The sequence below is a fragment of the Colius striatus genome, chromosome 6, assembly GCF_028858725.1.
Source record: "Colius striatus isolate bColStr4 chromosome 6, bColStr4.1.hap1, whole genome shotgun sequence".
NCBI classification, from domain to species: domain Eukaryota; kingdom Metazoa; phylum Chordata; class Aves; order Coliiformes; family Coliidae; genus Colius; species Colius striatus.
The window spans coordinates 870,986-892,693 of NC_084764.1; the positions used below are offsets into that span (position 1 = coordinate 870,986).

General features: G+C 48.0%; 2 protein-coding genes across 7 annotated transcripts in view; one reads left to right on the forward strand and one right to left on the reverse strand.

Annotated features, from left to right (window-relative positions):
- The window catches only part of DCAF5 (DDB1 and CUL4 associated factor 5), a 53,440-nt gene extending 52,902 nt beyond the window's left edge, over nucleotides 1-538 (reverse strand). The window contains exon 1 of one of the 2 annotated variants that reach the window (XM_061998880.1): nucleotides 283-538. In XM_061998880.1, coding sequence (XP_061854864.1) covers nucleotides 283-496 — 214 coding nt within the window. In that variant the 5' untranslated portion in view covers nucleotides 497-538. The remainder of the gene's footprint in view (nucleotides 1-282) is intronic. The other variant, XM_061998879.1, reaches the window with a different exon arrangement.
- EXD2 (exonuclease 3'-5' domain containing 2) lies at nucleotides 269-21,240 on the forward strand. Of its 5 annotated transcripts, XM_061998882.1 has the most exons (10): nucleotides 269-1,010; nucleotides 1,772-1,862; nucleotides 10,561-10,972; nucleotides 11,819-12,075; nucleotides 13,073-13,199; nucleotides 13,990-14,315; nucleotides 16,349-16,455; nucleotides 16,688-16,823; nucleotides 17,404-17,760; nucleotides 18,880-21,240. In XM_061998882.1, exons 3-10 carry the CDS (start codon nucleotides 10,631-10,633, stop codon nucleotides 19,094-19,096), a joined length of 1,869 nt encoding a protein of 622 aa, XP_061854866.1. In that variant the 5' UTR covers nucleotides 269-1,010; nucleotides 1,772-1,862; nucleotides 10,561-10,630; the 3' UTR covers nucleotides 19,097-21,240. The 5 variants fall into 5 exon arrangements, with proteins under 5 accessions (XP_061854866.1, XP_061854865.1, XP_061854867.1 ...); XM_061998881.1 differs by lacking the exons at nucleotides 269-1,010; nucleotides 1,772-1,862 and adding an exon at nucleotides 8,753-9,382; XM_061998883.1 differs by lacking the exons at nucleotides 269-1,010; nucleotides 1,772-1,862 and adding an exon at nucleotides 8,753-9,315.
- Nucleotides 21,241-21,708: the final 468 nt, after the last annotated feature.

Below are 21,708 nucleotides of genomic sequence, written 5' to 3' on the forward strand. Positions count from 1 at the left end.
CAATAAAAAGGCACCCCAGCTTCCAACCCCAGGCGCCCTGGAAACACTCTCGTAAAAACTTTGTCCACGGCTCCCCCCCCCCAATAATAGTAGAATTTAAAACCTGTCAACCATTTTAGATCTCTACTTGGGAAACAGTATTCCCGGGCACCGGCGGGTTTGAGAAATGACTCTGAGCGCCGCCGCGTCTCCCCTCCCCCCGAGCTGCGGGGGAGGCGGCCGGAGAGGAGGAGGAAGATGCTTTCTGGGGAGGGGGTGAGGGACGGGGAGCGTCGGCTTTACCTGAGACCAGCCACTGGCCTCCATTGTTGGAGAATTCGATGGCATTGACACAGCCGAAGTGGCCCAGGAGGTCCTTCTTGTAGAGGTTCCTGCAGCCTCGCAGGCGTCTCCGCTGGAAGTCGTGGGTGAGCAGGGGGTCCCCTTCTAAGCCCCGCTGGGACAGGAACCCCACCACGGACCGCATGCTGCTCCCCCGGCCGCCTCTCCTCTTCATGCTGCCGCCTGCGCCGCTCCCCGCCGCTCCTTCCCCCGCCGCCCCTTCCCCCGCTGCCGCCTCCCCTCCCCCGCTTCCCCCCTTGTTATGGTTATGATGATTTTTCTTTAGCCAGCCATGGCAGAGAGGTGTTAGACACTCCGCCGCTTCCTGATCCCGCTGGCTCCTCCCCGCTCCCCTCAGCAGCTGATCCTCAGCTGCAGCCCGCGCCGCCCGGACCGGCTCTAACGCTGCGCCGCCGCTTTTGAACTCGCTGCCGGAGCGGCGCGGGAAGGGACGGATGAGCTCGGCGCTCCGAGGGGCCGCAGAGGACGGTTCCGGCCGCCGCGCCTCAGGAGCTCGCTCCCGGCCCCGGCCCCGCGTCGGGCGGACGGGCAGGCAGGTGCTGCCGCGAGCGGGCTGCGTCCCCGATGGAGGGGAACGGGAAAAGGGACCTCTCCGGAGCCACAGCCGCCCCGCCGGGTCCCGCCGACAACTCGCCAGAGGGAGGATGAGGGGAAAAAAAGTAGTCCAGGTATGTACGGCTGGCAGCGGGGCTAGTCTGTAAACGGTGAGGGGTTTCAGGGCCACCTCCAAAAATTAGGTCTTGGGGGGTTTTTGGTGTGGTTTTGGTTGTATTTTGGTTTTGTTTGTTGGGGTTTCTTTTAAAAATAGCCTTTACAGATCTCTCTGAGGTTTTATTGCTGGCTCTTGCCTGCTCGTACCCGTGTGGCGCTGAAAACTGAGGGCTGCCCCTCCTCAGGTGAGGAGATCCCTCGGCAGGCCCAGACACTGGTGGAAATACAAGTGAGGGGTTTTCTTTTTTTCCTTTTCTCTTAACCTTCAACAATACCCCCCAAATCATCTGGCTGGAGAGGGGGAAGTGATCTGTATTGTCCCTCAGTGTTTTACAACACCCTAACCTATTTGTCTGTGGGGGAAAATGGTGGGTGTCAGGGGTTTGGGGCGTCCATTTTTTCTGTTGTGTCAGCAACAGGGCAAGGGGTGATGGCATGAACCTGGAACACAAAAAGTTCCATTTAAATATAAGAAAAACTATTTTACTGTGAGGGTGACGGAGCAGTGGAACAGGCTGCCCAGGGAGGGTGTGGAGTCTCCTACCTTAGAGGTCTTCAAGACGCGCCTGGACATGTTCCTGTGCGATCTGATGTAGGTTGACCTGCTTTAGCAGGGGGCTCGGACTGGATGATCTCTAAAGGTCCCTTCCAACCCTACCATTCTGTGATTCTATTAAAAGTATCTTGCCTTTCACATGTAACATCTGTTGCCATGTAGGACGAGCGTCATTCAAAGAGTAACGTCTGTAAGGCCCAGCGTGGAGTCCCCAGTCCCACCTTGCAGCATCTGACCACATACTGCGCACAAGGTGAGTGAGGAGTCTCACGCCTGCAGCTTCAAACTTACAGGTATCTAGTTCCCCAGTGACACCAGCACCTAGGGAAGATACGGTTTTCAGAAGGTAAGGAATTAACCTGATAGTCCTGGCCTTCTTTGTGTGGGAATTGGGAGTTTCTAAACTTTAAAAAACCCAAACCCCTACCTGACATAAAGTGTGGCATGACAACGTTACTGAGTACTGTTAAACAGCTGCCATGTTCCAGTTACAGCCTTTCAGTAGAAACTGAAGTTATTTCACTATAGAAAATCAGTTAAATGCATTGGGATTATTCTTGGTTAAGATTATAGAAAGAACATGAAATCCCATAAAACGTGCTTTTTAGCTTGACAACGCTATAACCTTACTTTTAACATAAGGGAAACCAAGAAGCTTTTCTTTCTAATTGGGGTGAAAAAGAAAATGCCTTAAAAAAATAGAACATTTCTTACATTTAAACTTTAAACATAACCTTTTTCTAAAGATGATATTAATAGATATAAATATCAGGACTGAATTACAGGTGTAATAATAATGTCAGAGGAATATCCAGACACACTCTATTAACTGTTTTCTGCTAGAATGATAATTGATGATGCTAATATTGAAGTAAGAATGAAGAACAGTTAACCTCATCTGCATTTGAGCGGGTGTAAATAAATTGCACTGATATAAATCATACTTTATAACTCTTTTGCTTGCATGCCATGAAATGCTACACCATTATGATTAGATCAGAAACTGTTGCTCAGCATCAGTAAGTAGCATTACATGTTTCTGTCTGCAGACTCTAAACTGACTTCAGCTTGTAGTCCGTTCTCTCCTCTATCTAACTTGCATACAGTTCACATCACCGTATGATCTGTGAGCTCTCCAGAAACACAGTATGAAATCACAGAACCGTAGAATGGTTTGGGAAGGAAGATCATCTGATCATCTAGTTCCAACCCTGCGCTATAGGCAGGGACACCTTCCAGTAGACCAGGTTGCTCCAAGCACCATCCAAACTGGCCTCAAACACTGCTATTGTCACTTTTATCACATGTGGTTCATTTTATCCTCTTTCTTGAAGTCTTGACCAAGTTGTTTATCTTTCATTTGTGTAGTGAAATAAATAGGTGTAGGAGCTTTTTGTTGGAAACTCGACACAATAAAATCTCTGGTGCTTTTTTCCCACATTCTGGATCCAGTCTCTAGGAAATCTATGTACTTAGTGGACAAACAGAAATCAAATCATTTCCTTAACCCCCAGTGCTAGGATTTTCAGGGAAGATTTGACAGGGGTTTTTTAAAGTCACATTTGTAAGCAGTCAGAAAGAAGATACCATGTTGTCAGAATTGGAGAGACAAATAATAGAAGACTGCCAATCCGTCTGCTAAATGCAAAATTCTCTCATGTGACCATATAGGCTTTAAAAAAGTGTTGTTAAGCACTTTTTTTTCACTCTCAGATTCCTTTGTTTGAATTAATTGTAAATGTATCACCAAAGGAAATGGTCATGACCTACACCGGTAACATTTTCTTTTGACAATAACATGTTGTGGTGTTAATAATGCCGGAGTGTGTAATCTCTTAAAAGCATGCACCCTATTAGCCTGAGTCATGCTGAAGCAGCATCAGTGAAGCATCTTTTTCTCCTTTAATAGGAACCCTCTGCAGCTTGGAATAAGACTGAGGTATGGACAGTACTTAGACAAACAGATTGGGCTCAGATTGGGTTCAATTGGACACGTTAGCATGTGGGGTGTTGTACTGAGACTCTTGTAATGTCACAGCCCAAGCTGGGGATGGAGCCTGGCCAGGCTCAATGAGCAAAGTCAGGGTCTGTTTGTGTGCACTGCTTGAGCAGGTTAATTCTGTATAACGTTTATAATTTCCATGCCTCCAAAGCAGCATGGAATAGAGCACCAAAAAAAGTTTTGGTTGGAATCTCAACAAATGGGCAATAGCAGAGGAGAAAGGACATGGGGAGATAATGAACAGGGTGATGACTTTCTGTAGATGCTCTTGGAAATGAAGATGTGTGAATAATGTTTGCAAAACTGAAGAGAGAACTAGCACGAGTGCTTCAAACAAGAGCAATGTGGTCAGAGTGATGTTCTATGTAAACAGTCTTGGGTTGTGGTTTCAGAGTTGCTAATTCCAGTGCTGTTTGGAACCCCGTCTCCCAGCAGTACTAAATTGATCTGGATCAGATATGGCCATGGTGTCACACTGCTCTCGCATTAGCTGCTGCCTGTGCTGCAGAAATTTTGTGCTGCCACTGGAAGGACTGGCAATACTTGATCTGTTTTTAACATCTGCTGGTACAAAATTATCCCTTCCACTTTTCTTTTTTTCTGAACAAATTTGAATTGGTAGAATGAATTAAATTGCATTAGTGGTTTCTATCTGATGGCTGGGGTGTGTCTGATCATTAATAGAAGGCCCATAGACAGCTGTACCCTGGTTCAGATCACAGCATTTACAGCAGTTGAGGGCTGTTTGTTGCGAGCTACATTGGTTAATGCCAGAGGGAGAGGTATTGGAGCAGTCTAGGAATGGAAGCAAGAGACCCAAACAGGCTGCATGTGTGAATCAAAGGGCTTTTGATTTAGAGATGACATACGGAAGAGGTCTAATATTTACATGTATCCTGGTTGCTATGATCTCCCAAGAGGTTTCAGTTAGAGCTGACAGTTGACATACAAGCATGAGGGGTATCTAGACTGGTGATGTTACCCACAGATAGGCACAGAAAAGATAATAGGAGGGCTTTCAGGGAGGAGAAAGCAGAGCTAGAACGTGGTTCTGAGCTTTAACTTCCTGCAAATCATCTATATAGAGACAAAAAAGCTGTGATTTGAGTTTGGATAGAAGGAGATAGCTCCGGGGAAAGGAAGAGATCTAGAAATCATCTGCAGAGAGATGTTGTGTTTGTGTTTCAGATGAGGTAACTTGGGGATAATGTGGGAGGATGAAAGGAGAAGACCAAGGATGCAGCTCTGAGAATCTGTCAAAGAACACTTGGAAGGAAGGTTTAAATAGGTAAAAGGAAAGATTTTAAGTGAAGCAAGGTTGATTGTGTCAGGTCAGAGAGGACGAGGTTTAATTTTGAGCTGTATTGAACCTTTTAATGGCTTTGGCTAATTCAGAGTGGAAATGGAGAAGTTTGGATGCTGATAGTCAGATGTCTGTGCAGTCAGCTGAGAGGAGAGGAAGAGAACAGTTGCTAGAGAGGGAAATGGGCCTAAGTTGATGATCATTGTTAGTACAACCCATGCTCATGGGATCGATCTGGCAGTTCCTGCCTCTTGAGGGCATTTTTTCCAGATGCTTTGCAAAACTTGCAAACTCTGGTAATAGATCCCTGCAGTGACTTACTGCTGATTCGTCCTTTGGCCTAAGATGCCTTTACACTGACATCTGGCTCTATGGTGAGCTAGTTCAAGGAGTTAAACCAGAAGAAAGCTCTGTTTTTTTGCTGTGCTAGCTTTCTGCTCACTCAGTTCCTTAAATCAAACTGGCACTGATGTTGGCAGAATGAGGGAGTAGAAGAATGTGTAGGGGTAGAAAGGGGATGCAGAATTGCCTCTTCAACAGGAGCTAACCCTTCTCTCCACCTTGGTGCAGTGTGAAATTCCACCTTTAGGATGTGCTTTCACAGTTGATTGAAACGGATCTCATTCTGACTTTTTGATGAAAGAAGCGGTCCTACAGCCTCCTTGCTATCAGCCCTGTTAAAACAAACCCTGCTCAAAGTGACTTGTTGGAATGTGTAGTCATGGGGTTACCAGCATCGACATGAGGAAGATAAATCACATTAGGAGTTGCAACGCGACTTTGGCTTTTTTCTGTATCTTGGGATGGGGCCTCCAATAGAGTGTTATTAATGAGCTAGTGGGGACTACACGCAGCTCTCGCCTCATTGTCTGCTAACAGCAATATAAGTCTTGGCTGGAGCCTCTTTCCTTTGATATTCCACCATCATTGATTTTCCTTTGAACACCGAGTCATTTACCCTCCTCGTCTCCTTGTTAAAGGATGAGCTAATGTGATTATAAAAGTCTCTCTTTTTTTACCCTGTGATCAGCAGAGCAAGTGAAGCCTCGTTTCCTATGGGCTTGTCCTCATGTGCTACTGCTGTGTAGATCCTCATATGTACATGAAGCAGTGTCTGCATGTGTTTGCCATTTTATCAGTGACAGCTTTATTAGGCTCTGCTTCATCGATTTGGCTTTGCATTTCACAGAAATTACCTTTGTACAAATTTAGATGGAATTGGGCAATGGCTCAAACATGCTTTTTTGCCAAGGAAAGGGGGAAAGAAAGGGGACTCACAAGCAGAAAGACCAGCAGGCAGTGTAATTGCATAAGCCTTCTTTCCTTAGGAAACCAGGCTAAAAATGAGTCTTTTGACAGAGACCTCTGCAGAGAGCTCAGAACAGGCTACAGAGATAGAAAGAAAAGCAAATCTTGCTGTTTGTCATGTAAAGGCTTCCAGTTAACTTCTGCAACACATTTCTCATCAGTAGGACTGAGGCAGCAGCTGGTGTTTACTGTTTTGGTTACCTTTGCATCTTCACCAGTGTCCCCATCAGGTTTTTGTTGTTGTTGCCAGAGTGCTGTCATGCATCAGCTGCTTTCATTTCTTTTAAACGTAACCTTTATATTTTAATAAATAGCTATGTAGGTAGTAAGACAAGCTAGTAAAACCCTGTGGCTTGCAGGAGGACTCTGTCAGTGATGCCACAAAAAATAAAGGCTTTAAGTGCAGCCATGGGTACAGTCCTGTTGTTGTAGGAAGAACTAGACTAGGGGTTCCATTGTGTAGTGTCTTTGTGGGATTTTCACTGTGTAATAAATGCTGGGGTAGTTTGTTGTTTACCTTTTGCAATTTCACACTTGAGCTCCTTTTGCCTTATAAACAAACAATTTGTAAAAGGGAAGACTGGCTATTTCAGATGTCTGGATGCCAGTTTATTACAAATGTGTCCAGCTACAAACAAACTTTGCAGATGAGTTCACATTTGGTCGCTATTCTGAGCTCACCTGGAGCTCTGGTCGAGTTCTTTTAAGAATGCCTTGCCTGCCCTGTAACAGGGCAGCTGGATCCTTCAGATAAGTCTGTCGTGTCCCCAGATGTTAACTTTTTTTTTGCCTTGAACTAGTTTAGAGCTGGATCATTTCCCTGAATCTCTGCCCCTGTCATTACCAAAATGCTGGTGTGCGAGCCTGAAGCGAGCAGTCACTCAGGGGAAACAGGCAACGTGGGACTAACCTTCCAAGGCTTATCCAGGTCTCCTGCATGGCGACTTCTATTTCAACTGGTCAGCTGTGTCTGGTGCCTGGGATCACTGGGGATGGACGGAGAAGCTGTGGCTGGGTTGTGACTGTAAGGGAGAGGCAGACCTTCCCTGTAGAGAGTGAACCAGAGCTGCTGTGTCTGAGTTTCTTCAGTGTGTAAGGTTGCATGCTGTGTAAACCTGGTGAATACATGTAAAAATGGATAACAAATTCTTCACTGCAGAGCAACACTGAGGGTCTTTGCAGAAAGACTCGTCGCACTGAAAACGTAACTCTTGGGTATAAAGCATTTGTATGTTCAAAACACAGACAGGGGTCAAGGGAAGACACACTTTTCTGATGTGACCTCGCCACCAGTGACACCTGACAGGATGGCACCAACCTGGCTTAGGCCTGGCCCTTTGAGCAAGCAGCTGCTCTCGAGCTTTAATGGCCTGGCATCTTCTAGTAGGATGAAGACCTCGTTTGCTCATAGATGTGTTCTTCCAGAAACCAGCTGTGTTCCTTGTTTGCTATCTATTGGTCTCCACCTCATTCATGAGTTTAAAAAAGAAGTGGGAGAGGGGTTAGCATTCACCTACAGACAAAAATATACTGCTTCTGTAGTGGTTTTTCCCTGATGACAACCTTTAGCTGCTTCATTGCACCCCTTGGACAATCTGCTAAATGCTAGGGAGATCCTCCTGCCCTCATGGTTGTGTTCCACGTGGCAAAGTTAAAACACAACCAAATTCGCTGCTGTCAAATTGTCAGAGCAATTCAAAGCAGTATGTCCTGTGGCTTCAGGGTATCCTTCAAACACATGCAGCTAGCTGGGGTTCTAACAGCACAACTGGGAAATAAAGAGAATTGCAAAGGAATTGGAAGAAAAGGAGTGCACAGATTCCTTTCAATTGCAATGGAATCCTGGCTGGAAACTTGTTTGCTTTTCACCAATGTTGACCTCCAGACTTGGTGCCCATAGCCCTGAAGGTGGCAGCTGGCTGAGTACCACTGTCCCTGCGTTGTGCTGTCAGGGTTCTAATGGACATACTTTTTTCCCCACACGTGAGCTCTGCCATAATTATTCCTCTGTTAAACTCTTAATCCTTTCCACATTATTTTCTTTCCTGTTCCTTCCAATTTGCCACTTTGGAGGTTGCTACTGAAACAAAGTATTAACCAAACCATGTCTGCTAGCTTGCAAACTGTGTCTGCTTGTGAGTGAAACTATCTGTGCAAGCTTATCTGAAGCTTTAAGGGTCGTTGAATACCATGGAGACCAGATGTCTGCACGGCAGAGAAGCCTGCAGGAGACAGTACTACATCCTGGTTAAGGAAGTTAATGGGAAGAGGACTGGCTCAAGCTGGATGATATTTGTGAAACTGTGAAAAACAGCCTAAGGAGAGGGAAGGTGAAAAGTTCAGCGCGAGGAAGATGTGGGGCCTTCATCTCAGAAGACCCTTGAAGCTATCGCACATGCTTTGTCTGCCAGGAGCTGTTGTAAATGCCTTACTAGAACTGATTTGTATAACCCTGCCTTTTCTAAGGGAGGTAATGAATATGCATATCTGGTCTGTATAAATGTAGAACGTTCTGCTTTAACCGGTGCGCACACGAGGTGGAGCGATGCTAGCACCGCGATAAGGAATGTCTGCCTGACAGTCCCACTGGCTATGGAGTTTTGAATCGCTTTCACGGCATCACTGCTGCTTGCTTGTTTTCTGCTCTGCCCGCGTTCTCTCCAGTCTCTTCCTCAGCTCCCGCTCCGCTGCCCCAGTGTCGAGGGCAGTGCAGCCCGCAGGGCCCCACTCCTGCCCCAGCAGCAGGGCAGCGGGGGTTTCGTTTCTTTTCACAACTCTCCTCGGAGGAGCGCGCTTTTCCGTGCTTTTCCTGATCTGTGCCGCCCAGCGTTACTCCTGATGTGTCGGCCCGGCTGAAGGCGCGCTGCCGCTTCCTCAGGCGCTCACCACAGCCGGGTGCTGCTCTTCGGGGGAGCGGCGGCTCAGCCCCACAGGCGCTCCGCGGGTACAGGCGGGAGCCGCTGAGTGACGGGGCAGCAGCAGGAGCCGGCCGCGGGGCCGCCGCCTCAGCCAGCCGCCGTACAACATGGCGGCGCCAGGCGGCCGCTCGCCCCGGCGGGAAAGAGGAAGCGTCCGCCACCCTAAAGCTTCCCGGTGCGCGCGGCCGTTACCCCGCGGCGGGGCTCTTGCCGCCCGGTACAAGCGTTCCGCGGAGGCGCAGGTAGCGGGCGGGCGGCGCGGCGCGGGCCGGGCGGGGAGGGGTTCCCGTGTGCGTGGCGGGGACAGGCCGCGCCGGCAGGTGTGCCGCGGGCTCCCCGGCCCAGCCCCGGGGCCGCGCGGACCGCCCGGGCCTCTTCCCGGTAAAGCCCGGACTGAGCCTAAAACCAAAGTGCTGCGGGCAGCTGCAGCCCTCCCTGACCTACCCCCGGCCCGGGCGCGGGCCCCGGCTCCCCGGCCTGCCCCCCGGCCCTCAGCGCACCGCTGCCCCCGGGAAGCCGCGGCCGCGGGCCGCCTCGGGGCTGCCGGGCGGGACGGGCCTCCGCGGCCCCACAGGCCGCCCCGCGGCTGAGCCGGGGACCGTTTGTCTCACCGGGGCACCTCCTGCCCGGGCGGGACGGGAGGGATCTGCCTCAGCGGGTGTGCCTGCACCTCCAGCTCCCAGAGACGCAGCGGCGGTTGGACCGGGGCGGGGGAGAGGCCGTAGGTGCGGTTGCCCCTCATTGTTTTCAGTCTTCTCCCTCAGTTTAAGGAGCGAATGACTTGTTCCTTCACGGGTGCTCGTGCTCTGGGTGCTCTTAGCGGTTGTGCGGTCTGTCCCAGCACTGGCCGCACGGCTTCTGCTGGGGTCAGAGCGCCGGAGGGCAGACCCCTCACAGTAACACAGCGAGACGGGGTTCAGGAGCAGGGTTCAGAGGAGCCAAGCTTCTGTATGATAGAGAGGAGCTGTGTTACAAATAGCTGCTGCTTCTTTAGAGCCCAAAGACACGTTTGTCCTTAGTTTGGATGTGACTATAATGGGCAATGCCTGTTATTTACTAACGCATGAATGGACATGCTTATTCTGCAGTAATTTCGCCTTGTCCTTGTTTGGGTTGGTCTGGTTCCAAAACTGAGCTAAAAGATGTTGATAATAGCTCCAACTAGTTTATTTTTGGAATAAAAATAAAATAGTTTCAGGAAGCCTCCAGTTGTACCAGTATAAATCAGTGAGTTCCCTGGGAGGTCTGTGGTGGTGTGATTGACAGCAGCGTTCAGTCTTCCGTTACTGCCCAACCTGCTGCTGCAGCAGTCTGTCCCCCGGACCCTTCTTACGATACCAGTGAGTGTATTTAATACCTCTAATCACATTTCACTGAATTGCCTTTAATTTCCACCTCTCTTTATGTTTTTCTTCTGTAGGCCATGGTAAAACCCTACAATGCTGGTTTGAGCGGGTGAAGCGAAGGAGGGAAAAGGGAGATGAAAAAAAATGCCCAGGCAAACGGCAGTGACGATTACTTTGGCAACTCTGCTGGGTGTTGCAGTGGGGGGGCTGCTTTTATGGAAGGCAACCCAGCGTCGTAAAGGAAAAGCACACTGCAGTAGCCAGCGAGAGGAAGCAGTTAACAACTCTGGAGACAAGAAACTGAGTACAGCAGAGGATAAGGAGGAGGTGCTTTCCGTCTTCAGATCTCCCACCTCTTCCTGGGTAGACAGAACCCTTGGTGCAGACATAGTGATAGTTTCAGAGCAGGAGGAGTGGGATCACGTTGAACCTTTGCTGAAGAAGGAGCTGGAGAAGTGGCCAGTACTTGGAATTGATTGTGAGTGGGTGAGTGATGAAGAAGCACCTCTCCTTTAGATTACAAATTGCAATGGGAACTCATTGAGAGTGGAGTAATTCCTTGGCTTAAATGGGTACAACAAGACCAACTGTTGAAACTGCCTCTGTGATTACCTGCCCTGACTCCACTGAAGAAGCTGCTAGTTTTGATTGTTCTCAACATTTGAAGTGTGCTGACTGTAAGCTTTTAATCCACAAGTTGTATCCATTTACTGAACTCCTGTGATAAACAGACAATACCAAACACAATGATAACTGTATGGCTAAATGTAGCATTATGTGCTTTGCATAATATCTCTTTGAAGGTGATTTACTAGAAATAGCTTGAGTTTGTACGGCTTTAACAGTTTCTTAAGAAATCCAAAAAGGAGGAAATAGTGACATGTAGATACAACTCTCTTGGACTATCAGAAAGCAAATTTCCTCTTTACCTGTGTGAATTCTCAGAACAGGCTTTGAGTCAGTTCCAAAGCCTGGCTTGGCCATTATTTTGGCTGGAAACTTATTCATCACACTGTCGTTAGTGCAAGCCAGAGTTAAACCATGTACCATAAAGATTTAAATGTGTCTGATTTCCTGCACCAGCTCAGCTATGAGAGGGAAAGGTGAAAGAGGGAAAATGTCTCTTGTAGGACTGTGGCAAGAAGTAGCTTGGGGACAGTCATATTGTGAAAGGGATCACGTAATTTGCCACAAAACTTTAGGGACGTAGCCAGTACTTGGCTGTGTACACTGACAGGTATTTCCTGGCTCCAGTGGCCTCTTTTGCCAGTTGTTTCAAGTCCAATATTGTTAATCATCTGTAATCCAGACTGATGTTTGTCTTTGTTTCAGGTATCTGTGGAGGGAAAAGCAAATCCTGTATCCCTGTTGCAGATGGCTTCTTCCAGCGGCCTCTGTGTTCTTGTTCGGTTGCCCAGGCTTGTTGCCAGCGGACAGACTATCCCAAAGACCCTGCTGGACATCATGGCAGATAGAGCTGTGCTGAAGGTTGGCGTAGGCTGCTGGGAAGATGCTTGCAAGTTACTTCATGATTATGGTCTTCAAGTCAAAGGGAGCCTGGATCTGCGATATTTAGCCTCGAGGCAGCGGTGAGTGTGGAAGACAGAGGCAGCTCTGTTTGAGTTGCAGGGATTTGTAAAGTAATTTGCATATGCTGCGTGATACCAGGTAGGTAGGTCCAGGGTGGCTTTAGAGGATAGGCATTGACAACTGCAACATGTCATGCTTCTATGCTATGGTCTTAAGGGGTACAAAATCTCCCTTGTGAACATTTCATCATCTAATTGTATCTGTTGGTCCTCTCGTGCAATACCCATGTGGACTTTTCTGAGTATCCTGAGCTACAGCTTTGGAGAAGTCCAGGCACAGTGATGTAGCACAGTGGGACTGATCACCACGTCACCAGATGTGCGAATACAATGTGTAGAAATACGGGGTAAATGTGCCAGGGGTACAGAAATGGAACTGTTGAATTACAGGAGTTCTTGAAAAATGACTAAATAAACCAGATCTGAAGTAACAATGCTTCTACTGAAAGATGACAATTAGGGTGTTGTTTTCTCACGCTCCATTATTCATAAAATAAAGTCTCTTGGGAATGCTAGTGCACAATGTATGTGTGCCTGGGTGTATTCTGGGGCAAGGGTTTGCTGACCTGGTTGTGCCTTTTTAGCACTGAGGATGGACTTGTCTCTAGTGGCCAGGATTCCTCTGAGTCATTCCTGACTCTCATGCTCCTCGTGAATACCTGGGGCAGGCAGTCCCACCACTCTGTGATAGACCTCTAGTTCAAAGTGAGTAGTTCAGAGCCAAACACTTCAGTCTGAAATGTTACCGACTTCCTGCCTTGCCTGTTTTGCATATTGCAGGCAATGGATAATTACTCAATCTAGAAAGGACATTTTAGTGGGGGGGAGGGAGAGGGCCTGCAAAGCTGACACGCAGCTCTGTGCTGTTTGAGTGGGAGTCGTGCCTCGTGTGCACTGTGTTCTTAGCAGATTCAGGGTGTATGAGGCCATCTGAATTGGAATGGGTGTGTAGTCTCGTTTTTAATATGTTTGTTTCATTTTCGTTGTTAAACTGAAGGAAGGACCTGCTTCACAACTGCCTTAGCCTTAAGTCTTTATCTGAAACAGTCCTGAACTGCCCACTGGACAAATCTCCTCACGTGCGTTGCAGCAACTGGGAGGCTGAAGAACTGACACAAGATCAGGTGTGTCTTCCACTTCAATGTAGTGTTTTGGGAGGAAGAGCAACCTTCTTAGTAGAGAAGAGGCATTACAACAGAGAGATCTGAGCGTTCTTCAAGTTTTGCCTCACACCTTTACATGTGTCTGTGATCTGAAGTTAGTTTCAGGCATTGTGCCTGCATTTCCCTCCTTTCTGTGATAGTAACATTCTACTGTTCTCCCTGTATTTGTGACCCTTGTTTGGCTTTAGACCTGAAAGATTATGAGATGAGATCTCTTGAGGAAGGCACCCAAAACCTCCCCATTTTATTGTTTTCTTTCCTCCAGTCCATAATAGTCAGTGCAGTATTAGAGAGAGACCCTGGAAGCCTTGTTGACCATCTTTAGACCGTTATGGTTTCCCTGGTTGCTCGCTCTCTTTAGTTGTACTGCAGATGTCTGCAAAATCAGTGACCAGCAGAGGGAGTGACAGGATAAATATTGGTACACTGAGTATTGGTAGACAGTGTGACAAAAGGGAGCTGCTTTTTAATTAGGGAGGGCTTGGTACAGGAGAGTTTAAGGCCTGGCTGACCTGATTTTTTCCAGTCCTTGCAGTTCCTGGGAGATGCCATGAGTATTTTAAGACTGACTGACCCTAAAAATGTGGGATGTGGTGATGTTATAAAAGTGTCACTCAACTGGCAGAACTTTGTGTGAACTTCTAAAGGAACTAAGACCAGCTTCTAGCTCTGCTGTACCAAGTGTTAAAGACTGATAATATGTGGGAGCATTTCCCGTTTGCCACTATCTCCATGTCTCTGCTTTCCGCAGGTTCTCTATGCTGCTAAGGATGCCCAGGTCTCAGTGGCACTGTTCCTCCATTTGCTGGGATTTTCCAGCCTCCCTCCTACATCTGAAGGCGAAAACTCCACTGCTGTTTGGGAAAAAGCACTGGGTAAATGCCGGGGCCTGGTGGATATCCCGTTTAGAGGAAGAAGGGGCGGCAGTGCAGGAGAGGACAAGAGCGGAGAGGGACGCTCCCCTCAGAAAGCGAAGCATCGGAAGCCTTCGGCCAGCGGCCCCCCCTCTGACAGTCACCAAGTGAGAGACCCGCGGAGGCAGAGGCGGAAGCCTCTGGGTGTGGGATACTCTGCACGGTAAGGCCGTGGGCTCGTTTTGCTCTTCATCTGCAGGTGAAAAACTTGGAGCGGTGCCTCATGCTCTGTTCGTTAAACAAAGTGGTCGCAGGAGCTAGGAAAGGAAACACAGGACTGAACAGTCATGGGAGGCAGATCCTCATTTCCCTCTAGGTGGTATTGAAAGCAGGGGCAGCACTTGGATCTGTACAAGGTCATGTGCAGGTTGAGGGGTTGTCTTCAGCATTTTCCCTTCCGTCTTCTGTGGAGGCATTAGCTGGAGAGCAGAGCCCCAACAAGGAGAGAGCTGGCTGTCTGGTTGGCATTTACTGTGCCTGGCTCCTCCAGGAAGAGAGTGGCAACTGCATAGAGCTTGTCCCTTCACCAGGATCTGCCTCCTGGGCTGCTATTGGCACCGTTAGGTGATTTTGTGGAGCAAGTCCTACATTCTCACGGCCTTTTGTTAAAGAAAGTGCAGTTTAAGTTAAAACAAGTTGGAGAAGTATCTTTAAGCTCAACGGAAGATGTGGAAAGCTGGTGTATTGGGTTTTGTCTGGATGCAGTCAAATAAAATGTATTGCTGGGTGCAGAAACTAAAATTGTCTGTAATTACCATTGGAAAGAAAACCAGGCACTTTAGTACTTATTTTGTCCTTTTGAAGTTTGTTGGCTTGGCAATGGAGATGTCCTGATGCAGTCAATGATATTGATGTCGTTAGCAGTCATTAACAGTGTTGTGTTGTACACAGCAAGTCCCTCCAGATTTTTAATACTTTTATTTCAGTTGGAGCCTGTGTGATAGAAACCAGAAGGATTGCACCTCATGGGAGGATGTCAATTTAAACAGCATTGCATTCCAAACTAAATTGACATCTCCTCTCGTTTGTTTATTTATTGGTTTTAACCACACTTCACTCCATGAGAGATGCACAGACTCGCTGTTTTTTACAGTATCCCAGCGGTGTGGCTCTGCTCTGTACTGAGACTGGATGTGATTTCAGAAGTGTTTTTCCATTCTTGCTCTCTGTAAGCCTGTTTAGTTTTAATGTTTATGTATTTAGGTTTGGAAAGTACTCAAATTGTCATGGTGATAGAGGCAAACTGATGATGCTCAGAAGAAAGAGACCTCCTGTATTACTATTGTTCTGTTGGGGTCTTGCCCCCCTCCCTCCATGCCTGGAGCTCTGAAGAAATCCTTTTTTCCGACTATTTGGCCTGTGACTCAACCTTATTAGCCAGTAACGCTCAGCAAAGTACTTATATGATATCCCTGGAGAGAAGGAAGGAAACTTTTTCAGAGTGTGTTGTGGACATGTCTATGTCCTGGCCAGTTCTCCCCAGGCGCTCCTTGAGCCCAGAGTGCTCCCCTCCTCACTTTAGTTTTTGAAGGAGGTTGACAGAGTAAAGAAACGTTTGTTGCAGAGCTGAGGCCTCCCACACACTGCCACAAACTTACAGAGACCACGCAGGCAGGACTCACGTTAGGCGTGTGCGTTTCAGAGGGCCTCAGCTCAGCTTTGTTGTTCCCATGGACGCGTGTGTTTGGGTTCCCAGTGCTGCAAGAGCCTTTAAAGAGCATTTCTCCTGGATAAATGAAATAATTGCTGTTCATACTAAGGTTTAGAAGTCATCTCCATAAAACATTCAAATATGGGCTCGGGCAGCTGATCCCTGAAGCTGCCTTGCCTGTGAGTTGACAGTCTCTTTAGCTTACTCCTAGTGCATTGTCCTTCTTGACTTCAGCTCTGTTTTCTGGTTTTTTTATATATTGTCATCACTGAGAGCATCTCTTGCAAACTGAGTTACAATTCTATTGGCAACAGGAGAGCAAAGATATCTTACAGTCAGTTGGTGAGCCCTGGGAAAGTCTTCAGATGTTCTGCTTCCCTTAGCAGCAGCCTGTGCAGTGCTCAGCAGCCTGAAGTGTATCTCATGGGGCACTCCTGTGAGTGAGAGGAGGCTGCATGCATTGCAGTGTCAAATACAGGGCTGCAGAGAGCTCTGTTGTTATGGCATGCTCTTCTAGTTGCTATAATGGCGCTCTTGTTTTACAGGAAATCTCCGCTGTATGACAACTGCTTCCTGCACGCACCAGATGGACAGCCCCTGTGCACCTGTGATCGCAAGAAGGCTCAGTGGTATCTGGACAAAGGCATTGGAGGTGAGCATACCAACTCTCCTGAGGCATTTGAAATATAGCCCTTGCTTTGTGTGTTGGGTTTGTTTGGGTTTGCCTTGTTTCTTAGGTAGTTGTGCATGAATTCTTTTGCTGTTTGTCTCATTGGAAATACGGTTGGGGTTTCACCAGGCTGACTCCTATGTTTTAGCATTGTTATTTTAGCTTTCAATTCTAATTGGCCTTGAATATTCTGTATTTTCCTTTCCCTTTTCAGAGCTAGTTAGCACAGACCCATTTGTTGTGAAGCTGCGGTTTGAGCCTTCAGGACGTCCCGACTCTCAAGTTGATTATTATCTGATGGTCAAAGAGAACCTGTGTGTTGTGTGTGGCAAGAGAGAATCCTATATCCGGTGAGTGGGATAGGAGAAAAAGCCTTTCCTCTTATTACAGGGGCAGGGGGTATCAGTCCTTGGAGAGTACAAAGTGTATGGAACCTGTATGTGCTGCAGATTGACTGCCAGGGGCCGGCAGCACCCCAACACCGCTCTTCTGATGGCATCCCTTCTGAAAACAGTCCTTCCACTACTTAGTCCTTACATTTTTGACAGGTTTGGGTGAACCTGAAGCCCCTGAGGTCACAAAGAATGAGATTTTTGCCTTTTCAGCTGCTACTTGTTAGCTGAGAGGTGTGCTGCTCATAGTGCACTGTGCACTGCTTTTGGGGTTTATATCTCTTAGGGTTTGAATCACTTCAATTGAAAGTGACGGATTTTTGGAAGGAAGGGAAAAAGAGAAATGCAGCAAACCTGGGGAGAGAAGTTCAAATAAAAAACTGCAGAACCTGTTCATGCATAGAGGGTTCTGAGCCCGGTGATCTTTGTTTTCCTGGACTTTTAGTCTTAGTTGACTCTTTGTGGACCAGGAAGAGGAGGAACTGGGGAGTAGCAGTGCCAGACAAATGCAATGAGCTGCCTGGTTTGTCTTCCCCAGGAAGAACATTGTTCCTCACGAATACCGAAAGCACTTCCCCATCCAGATGAAGGACCACAACTCCCACGACGTGCTGCTGCTCTGCACGTCCTGCCACGCTGTCTCCAATCACTACGACAACCACCTGAAGCAGCAGTTGGCTGAGGAGTTCGGGGCTCCCATCGGCTCCGAGGAGGGCGTCCGTCTGCTGGAGGACCCTCTGCGCAGGCAGGTGCGCTCGGGGGCCCGAGCCCTGCTCAATGCAGACAGCCTGCCTGAGCTCCGGAGGGCAGAACTTCTGCAAAGCATCAAGGACTTCTTTAACACAGAGGCAATCACCCCAGAGATGCTCCAGGAAGCAGCTGGTCTGGAAACCAGGTATAGCATCAGTGGAGGTAACATTTCAGTCATTTGTGTTGGCACATGAGTTCAGCTAGAAGTTGTCTACACACACAGAGCCTTGGGTGAATAGTACTGCAGCAAAAGAAAAGCCAGCAGGATTCGCAGAGCTGGGGGTCACACATACTGGCTCCCTGCTCTCCCAAGCTTTTTAATGAGAAATAAGACAAAACCCATTGCTGATCTCCCTGGAGTATTGACATATCTTCCCTGAAATAATGGTGTCAAGGAGCGTCTGAATTTCAGGCTACTGGGAGTTGATCTGCACAGGTAAAATGAGCCTCTAAAAGCATAACTGTCACTTGTGTAAGCCTGCAGGATCTGGATTTATAGCACTTTGATACATTTAACTAGAAAGCAAAGATGGCAAGAAGATAGTTGTTTGTGCTGTATCTTAAGGCTCTAAGCAAAGAAGCACACTCTGCATTACTTACTGTGATTTTGTTTACCCCCTTTTCTCCTCAACCCAGTGGTGATCTGTGAACTGCAGCTCTTGTTTCTTTCCCTCTTCCAGAAATCTCATTCCATTCTTGCTCTCCTTTTTCCCCTCCACTATTTTATACTTCTTTTGAAGGACAGGTCAGGGAGGGAGACTGAAAGACAATCATCTCAGAAGTCTCCTCTCCTCCTCAAAGCCTCCCCAAATACCTTTTCTTAACTAGTATGTGGTCTCTGTCTGCATGAAGTCGATATTTTCTCCTTGTTGTGCTCACTGTTGTTTGTAGTGTGCCCATGTTATAACTTGGAACTTCTCCAGGTAGGGAAGTCAGTGGCAGGATCAGGACTCTGGAGTGTCACATGGTTCTTGCCTTGAGAAATTTGCAATCTGTCTCTGGAGGAGCTTGTAATGGAGCTCGAGTGCTTTAAAAGAACAACATCTTTCTCAGTTCAAAGAAGCCAGCTTCCCTGTGTAACTGTGTTCCAGAAGGCAGTCTGGCATTGAAGCAAAGCTTAAAACTCTCCTGGTTAGCTTAACACGTGTCTGTAATTAAAACTCCACAGCTGAAAGTGTCTTCACTGTCTTGCTGTTCACTGGAGACAGGTCTCGAGACTGACAGTGGGCTCGTGTGAAAATAAACTCTGCTTGTGTCCTGGCAGGATCTACAATGAGAGCTACACACCTCACGGACTGAAGGTGGTGCAGTGTTTTGCTAAAGGAGGCCTGCGCTCCCTTATGCAGCTGGAGAGACGCTGGCGGCAGCATTTCCTGGACAGCATGCAGCCCAAGCACCTCCCAGAGCAGTGGGCAGTGGACCATAACCACGTGAAGCTGATCCAAAAGTATGGGGAGGATCTTCAGATCCAGCTGTCCTGAAGCTCACTGCCTGTGCTCTGGACAGCGTCTAAGGGGCGTGTGAAACTGAAGGTGGAAGGACTGCTTTTAATACAATGTCTCCACTAACACCCGGGCCTGTGTTCCCTAACAGCCAGCAGCAGATCTGCCAGATTTGGCGTTTTGTAGAGTTAAATCCATTGACCAAAAAGGCAACAGGGAGGACCCAGGAAACTACAGGCCAGTTAGCCTCACCTCTGCCCCTAGAAAGGTGGTGGAACAGCTCATCCTCAGTGTCATTTGTAAACACATGAAGGAAAAGATGGTTATCGGGAGGTTTCAACACAGATTGACCAAGGGGAAATCCTGCCTGACCAACCTGATAGCCCTCTGTGATGGTGTAACTGGCTGGCTAGATGAAGGTTGAGCAGTGGATGTCATCTGCCTTGACTTCAGCAAGGCTTTTCACACTATCTCCCATAACATCCTCATCAGAAAGCTCAGGCAGTGTGGCTTGGATGAGTGGACAGTGAGGTGGATGGAGAGCTGCTGAATGACAGAGCCCAGAGGGTGGGGATCAATGGAGCTGAGTCCTGTGGCCAGTGGGGTCTGTGTAGGGCCAGTCTGATTCAACATCTTCATCAACAACCTGGATGAGGGGACAAAGGGACCCTCAGCAAGTTCCCTGCGGGCACCAAACTGGGAGCACTGGCTGATTCCCCAGAGGCTGTGCTGCCACTCAGCAGGATCTCAACCAGCTGGAGAGTTAGGCAGAGAGGAACCTTCTGAGGTTCAACAAGGATAAGTGCAGAGTCCTGCAGCTGGGGAGGAACAACCCCCTGCACCAGGACAGGCTGGGGGTGACCTGCTGGAGAGCAGCTCCAGGAGAGGGGCCTGGGAGTGCTGGTGGGCCGCAGACTAAGCATGGTACAGCAGTGTGGCCTTGTGGGCAAGAAGCCAATGGCATCCTGAGGGCATCCAGAAGAGTGTGGGCAGCAGGTCAAGGGAGGTTCACCTCCCCCTCTACTCTATCCTGGTGAGGCCTCATCTGGAGTCCTGTGGCCAGTGCTGGGCTCCCCAGCTCCAGAGGGACAGGGAACTGCTGGAGAGAGGCGAGTGCAGGGACACCAAGATGATCAGGGGACTGGAGCATCTTCCTGATGAGGAAAGGCTGTGGGACCTGGGGCTGTTCAGTCTGGAGGAGACTGGGGAGACACCGCATTAATACAAGTATTTAAAAAGTGTCTGTTAGGACGATGGAGGGGGCACTTTTTCTGTTGTCTCCTTTCCTAGTTTATCACTGACTAGTTCAGTGTGGTACACTAAGGGAACTCGTCTTCTTAAAGTGACTATGGAGAGTTGTTTTCTGCCACCCAGGATGTGTGATGCATCCAGACCATTTCTCTAACACAGAGCACAATATATGAACATCTGTAGGTTTTCTGGCAGATGTATCTGCGCCCTTGGCTGCAGCTTGACTCTCCTGATAAAAGCCTTTCTTTGGTTTCTGTGCAGTTGTACTCATACCACATCTTCTCAGAGAAGTCTCCCTGTCAGAGAGAGATTCCTTGTTTTTGGAAGTGGTAAAGAAAGCTTACTTTATATTTGTGTGGAGTCAGCTGTATCAGCATCACAGGCAGGGCTCAGGGAGCTGCCTGGTGGCAGGTGCCTGCTGAGGAGTGCCACTCTGGCAGTAGGGATGCACCCTCTTGAGTTTTCTCTTAAAACAGCCTCCAGCAACACATAGTGTATTAAAAACTCCTTCTTTCCTAATTCCATTACTTTTTCTTGAATAGCTTGTGGTAAGTACCTTTTGCTATCTGCCTGAAATGAGGTCAGGTGTCTCACAAGAGATGAGAGGATGCAAAGTTCATCTGAAGACCAGCATCTTGTAAGAGATCAGACACTGGAAAATCTGGTGTTCTTTCCCTGGAGTTGACATGTGTGGTGGTAAGCAGGTCATACTCTCTGCATGTCCCTAAAATGGGACTGATAATACTTAGCTATCTCACAAGGGTGTTGTGAGGCTTGGTTAATTAATGTTTTTGTAAATGCTTTGAAAATCTGAAGCTAGCACGTGCTGAGCGCTACTGGTGTTTATCGAATGTGCTGCTCTCTGACTTTCTTAAATGCTCATGTTTTTTGCCTGGTGCTAGACCTTAGTTAAATATAACTTTTAAAAACTACACGGCCCTTTCCCTGAACTCACTCTTGATGCCCGTGGTTGCATGAGGTGAGAGTGCTTCTCCTGGCTGGTGAAACCATGCTGCACTTTTACAGGTCTCTGCGTAAGGGATTTTCAGTGAAAGCCTTACAGTCCTTCACTCTGCTGTGTGTAGTGCAGTTGGCCCATGTTTTACTGTAACATTTGGTCAGAATCCTGGCCCTGCTGCGGTGTTGTGGCTGAAACTCTCCCTTATCAGATAATTCAAGGAATTTCACAGGCCAGGGGTGAAAATCTTGTTTGTAGCTGAGACTGCTGGAGATAAATAGGAGCCATGGAGAAACAGGAATGCCATCCCAGAGGAGTTGCAGTAGCAGCCCAAGCACAAGGAATCAAACATTCATGATAAATGCTACCTATCACAGAGCTGCAAATGAGGCCATTTTCATTATAAGGGCAATTTTATTCCTTTACCACTGAGGGGCCTTAA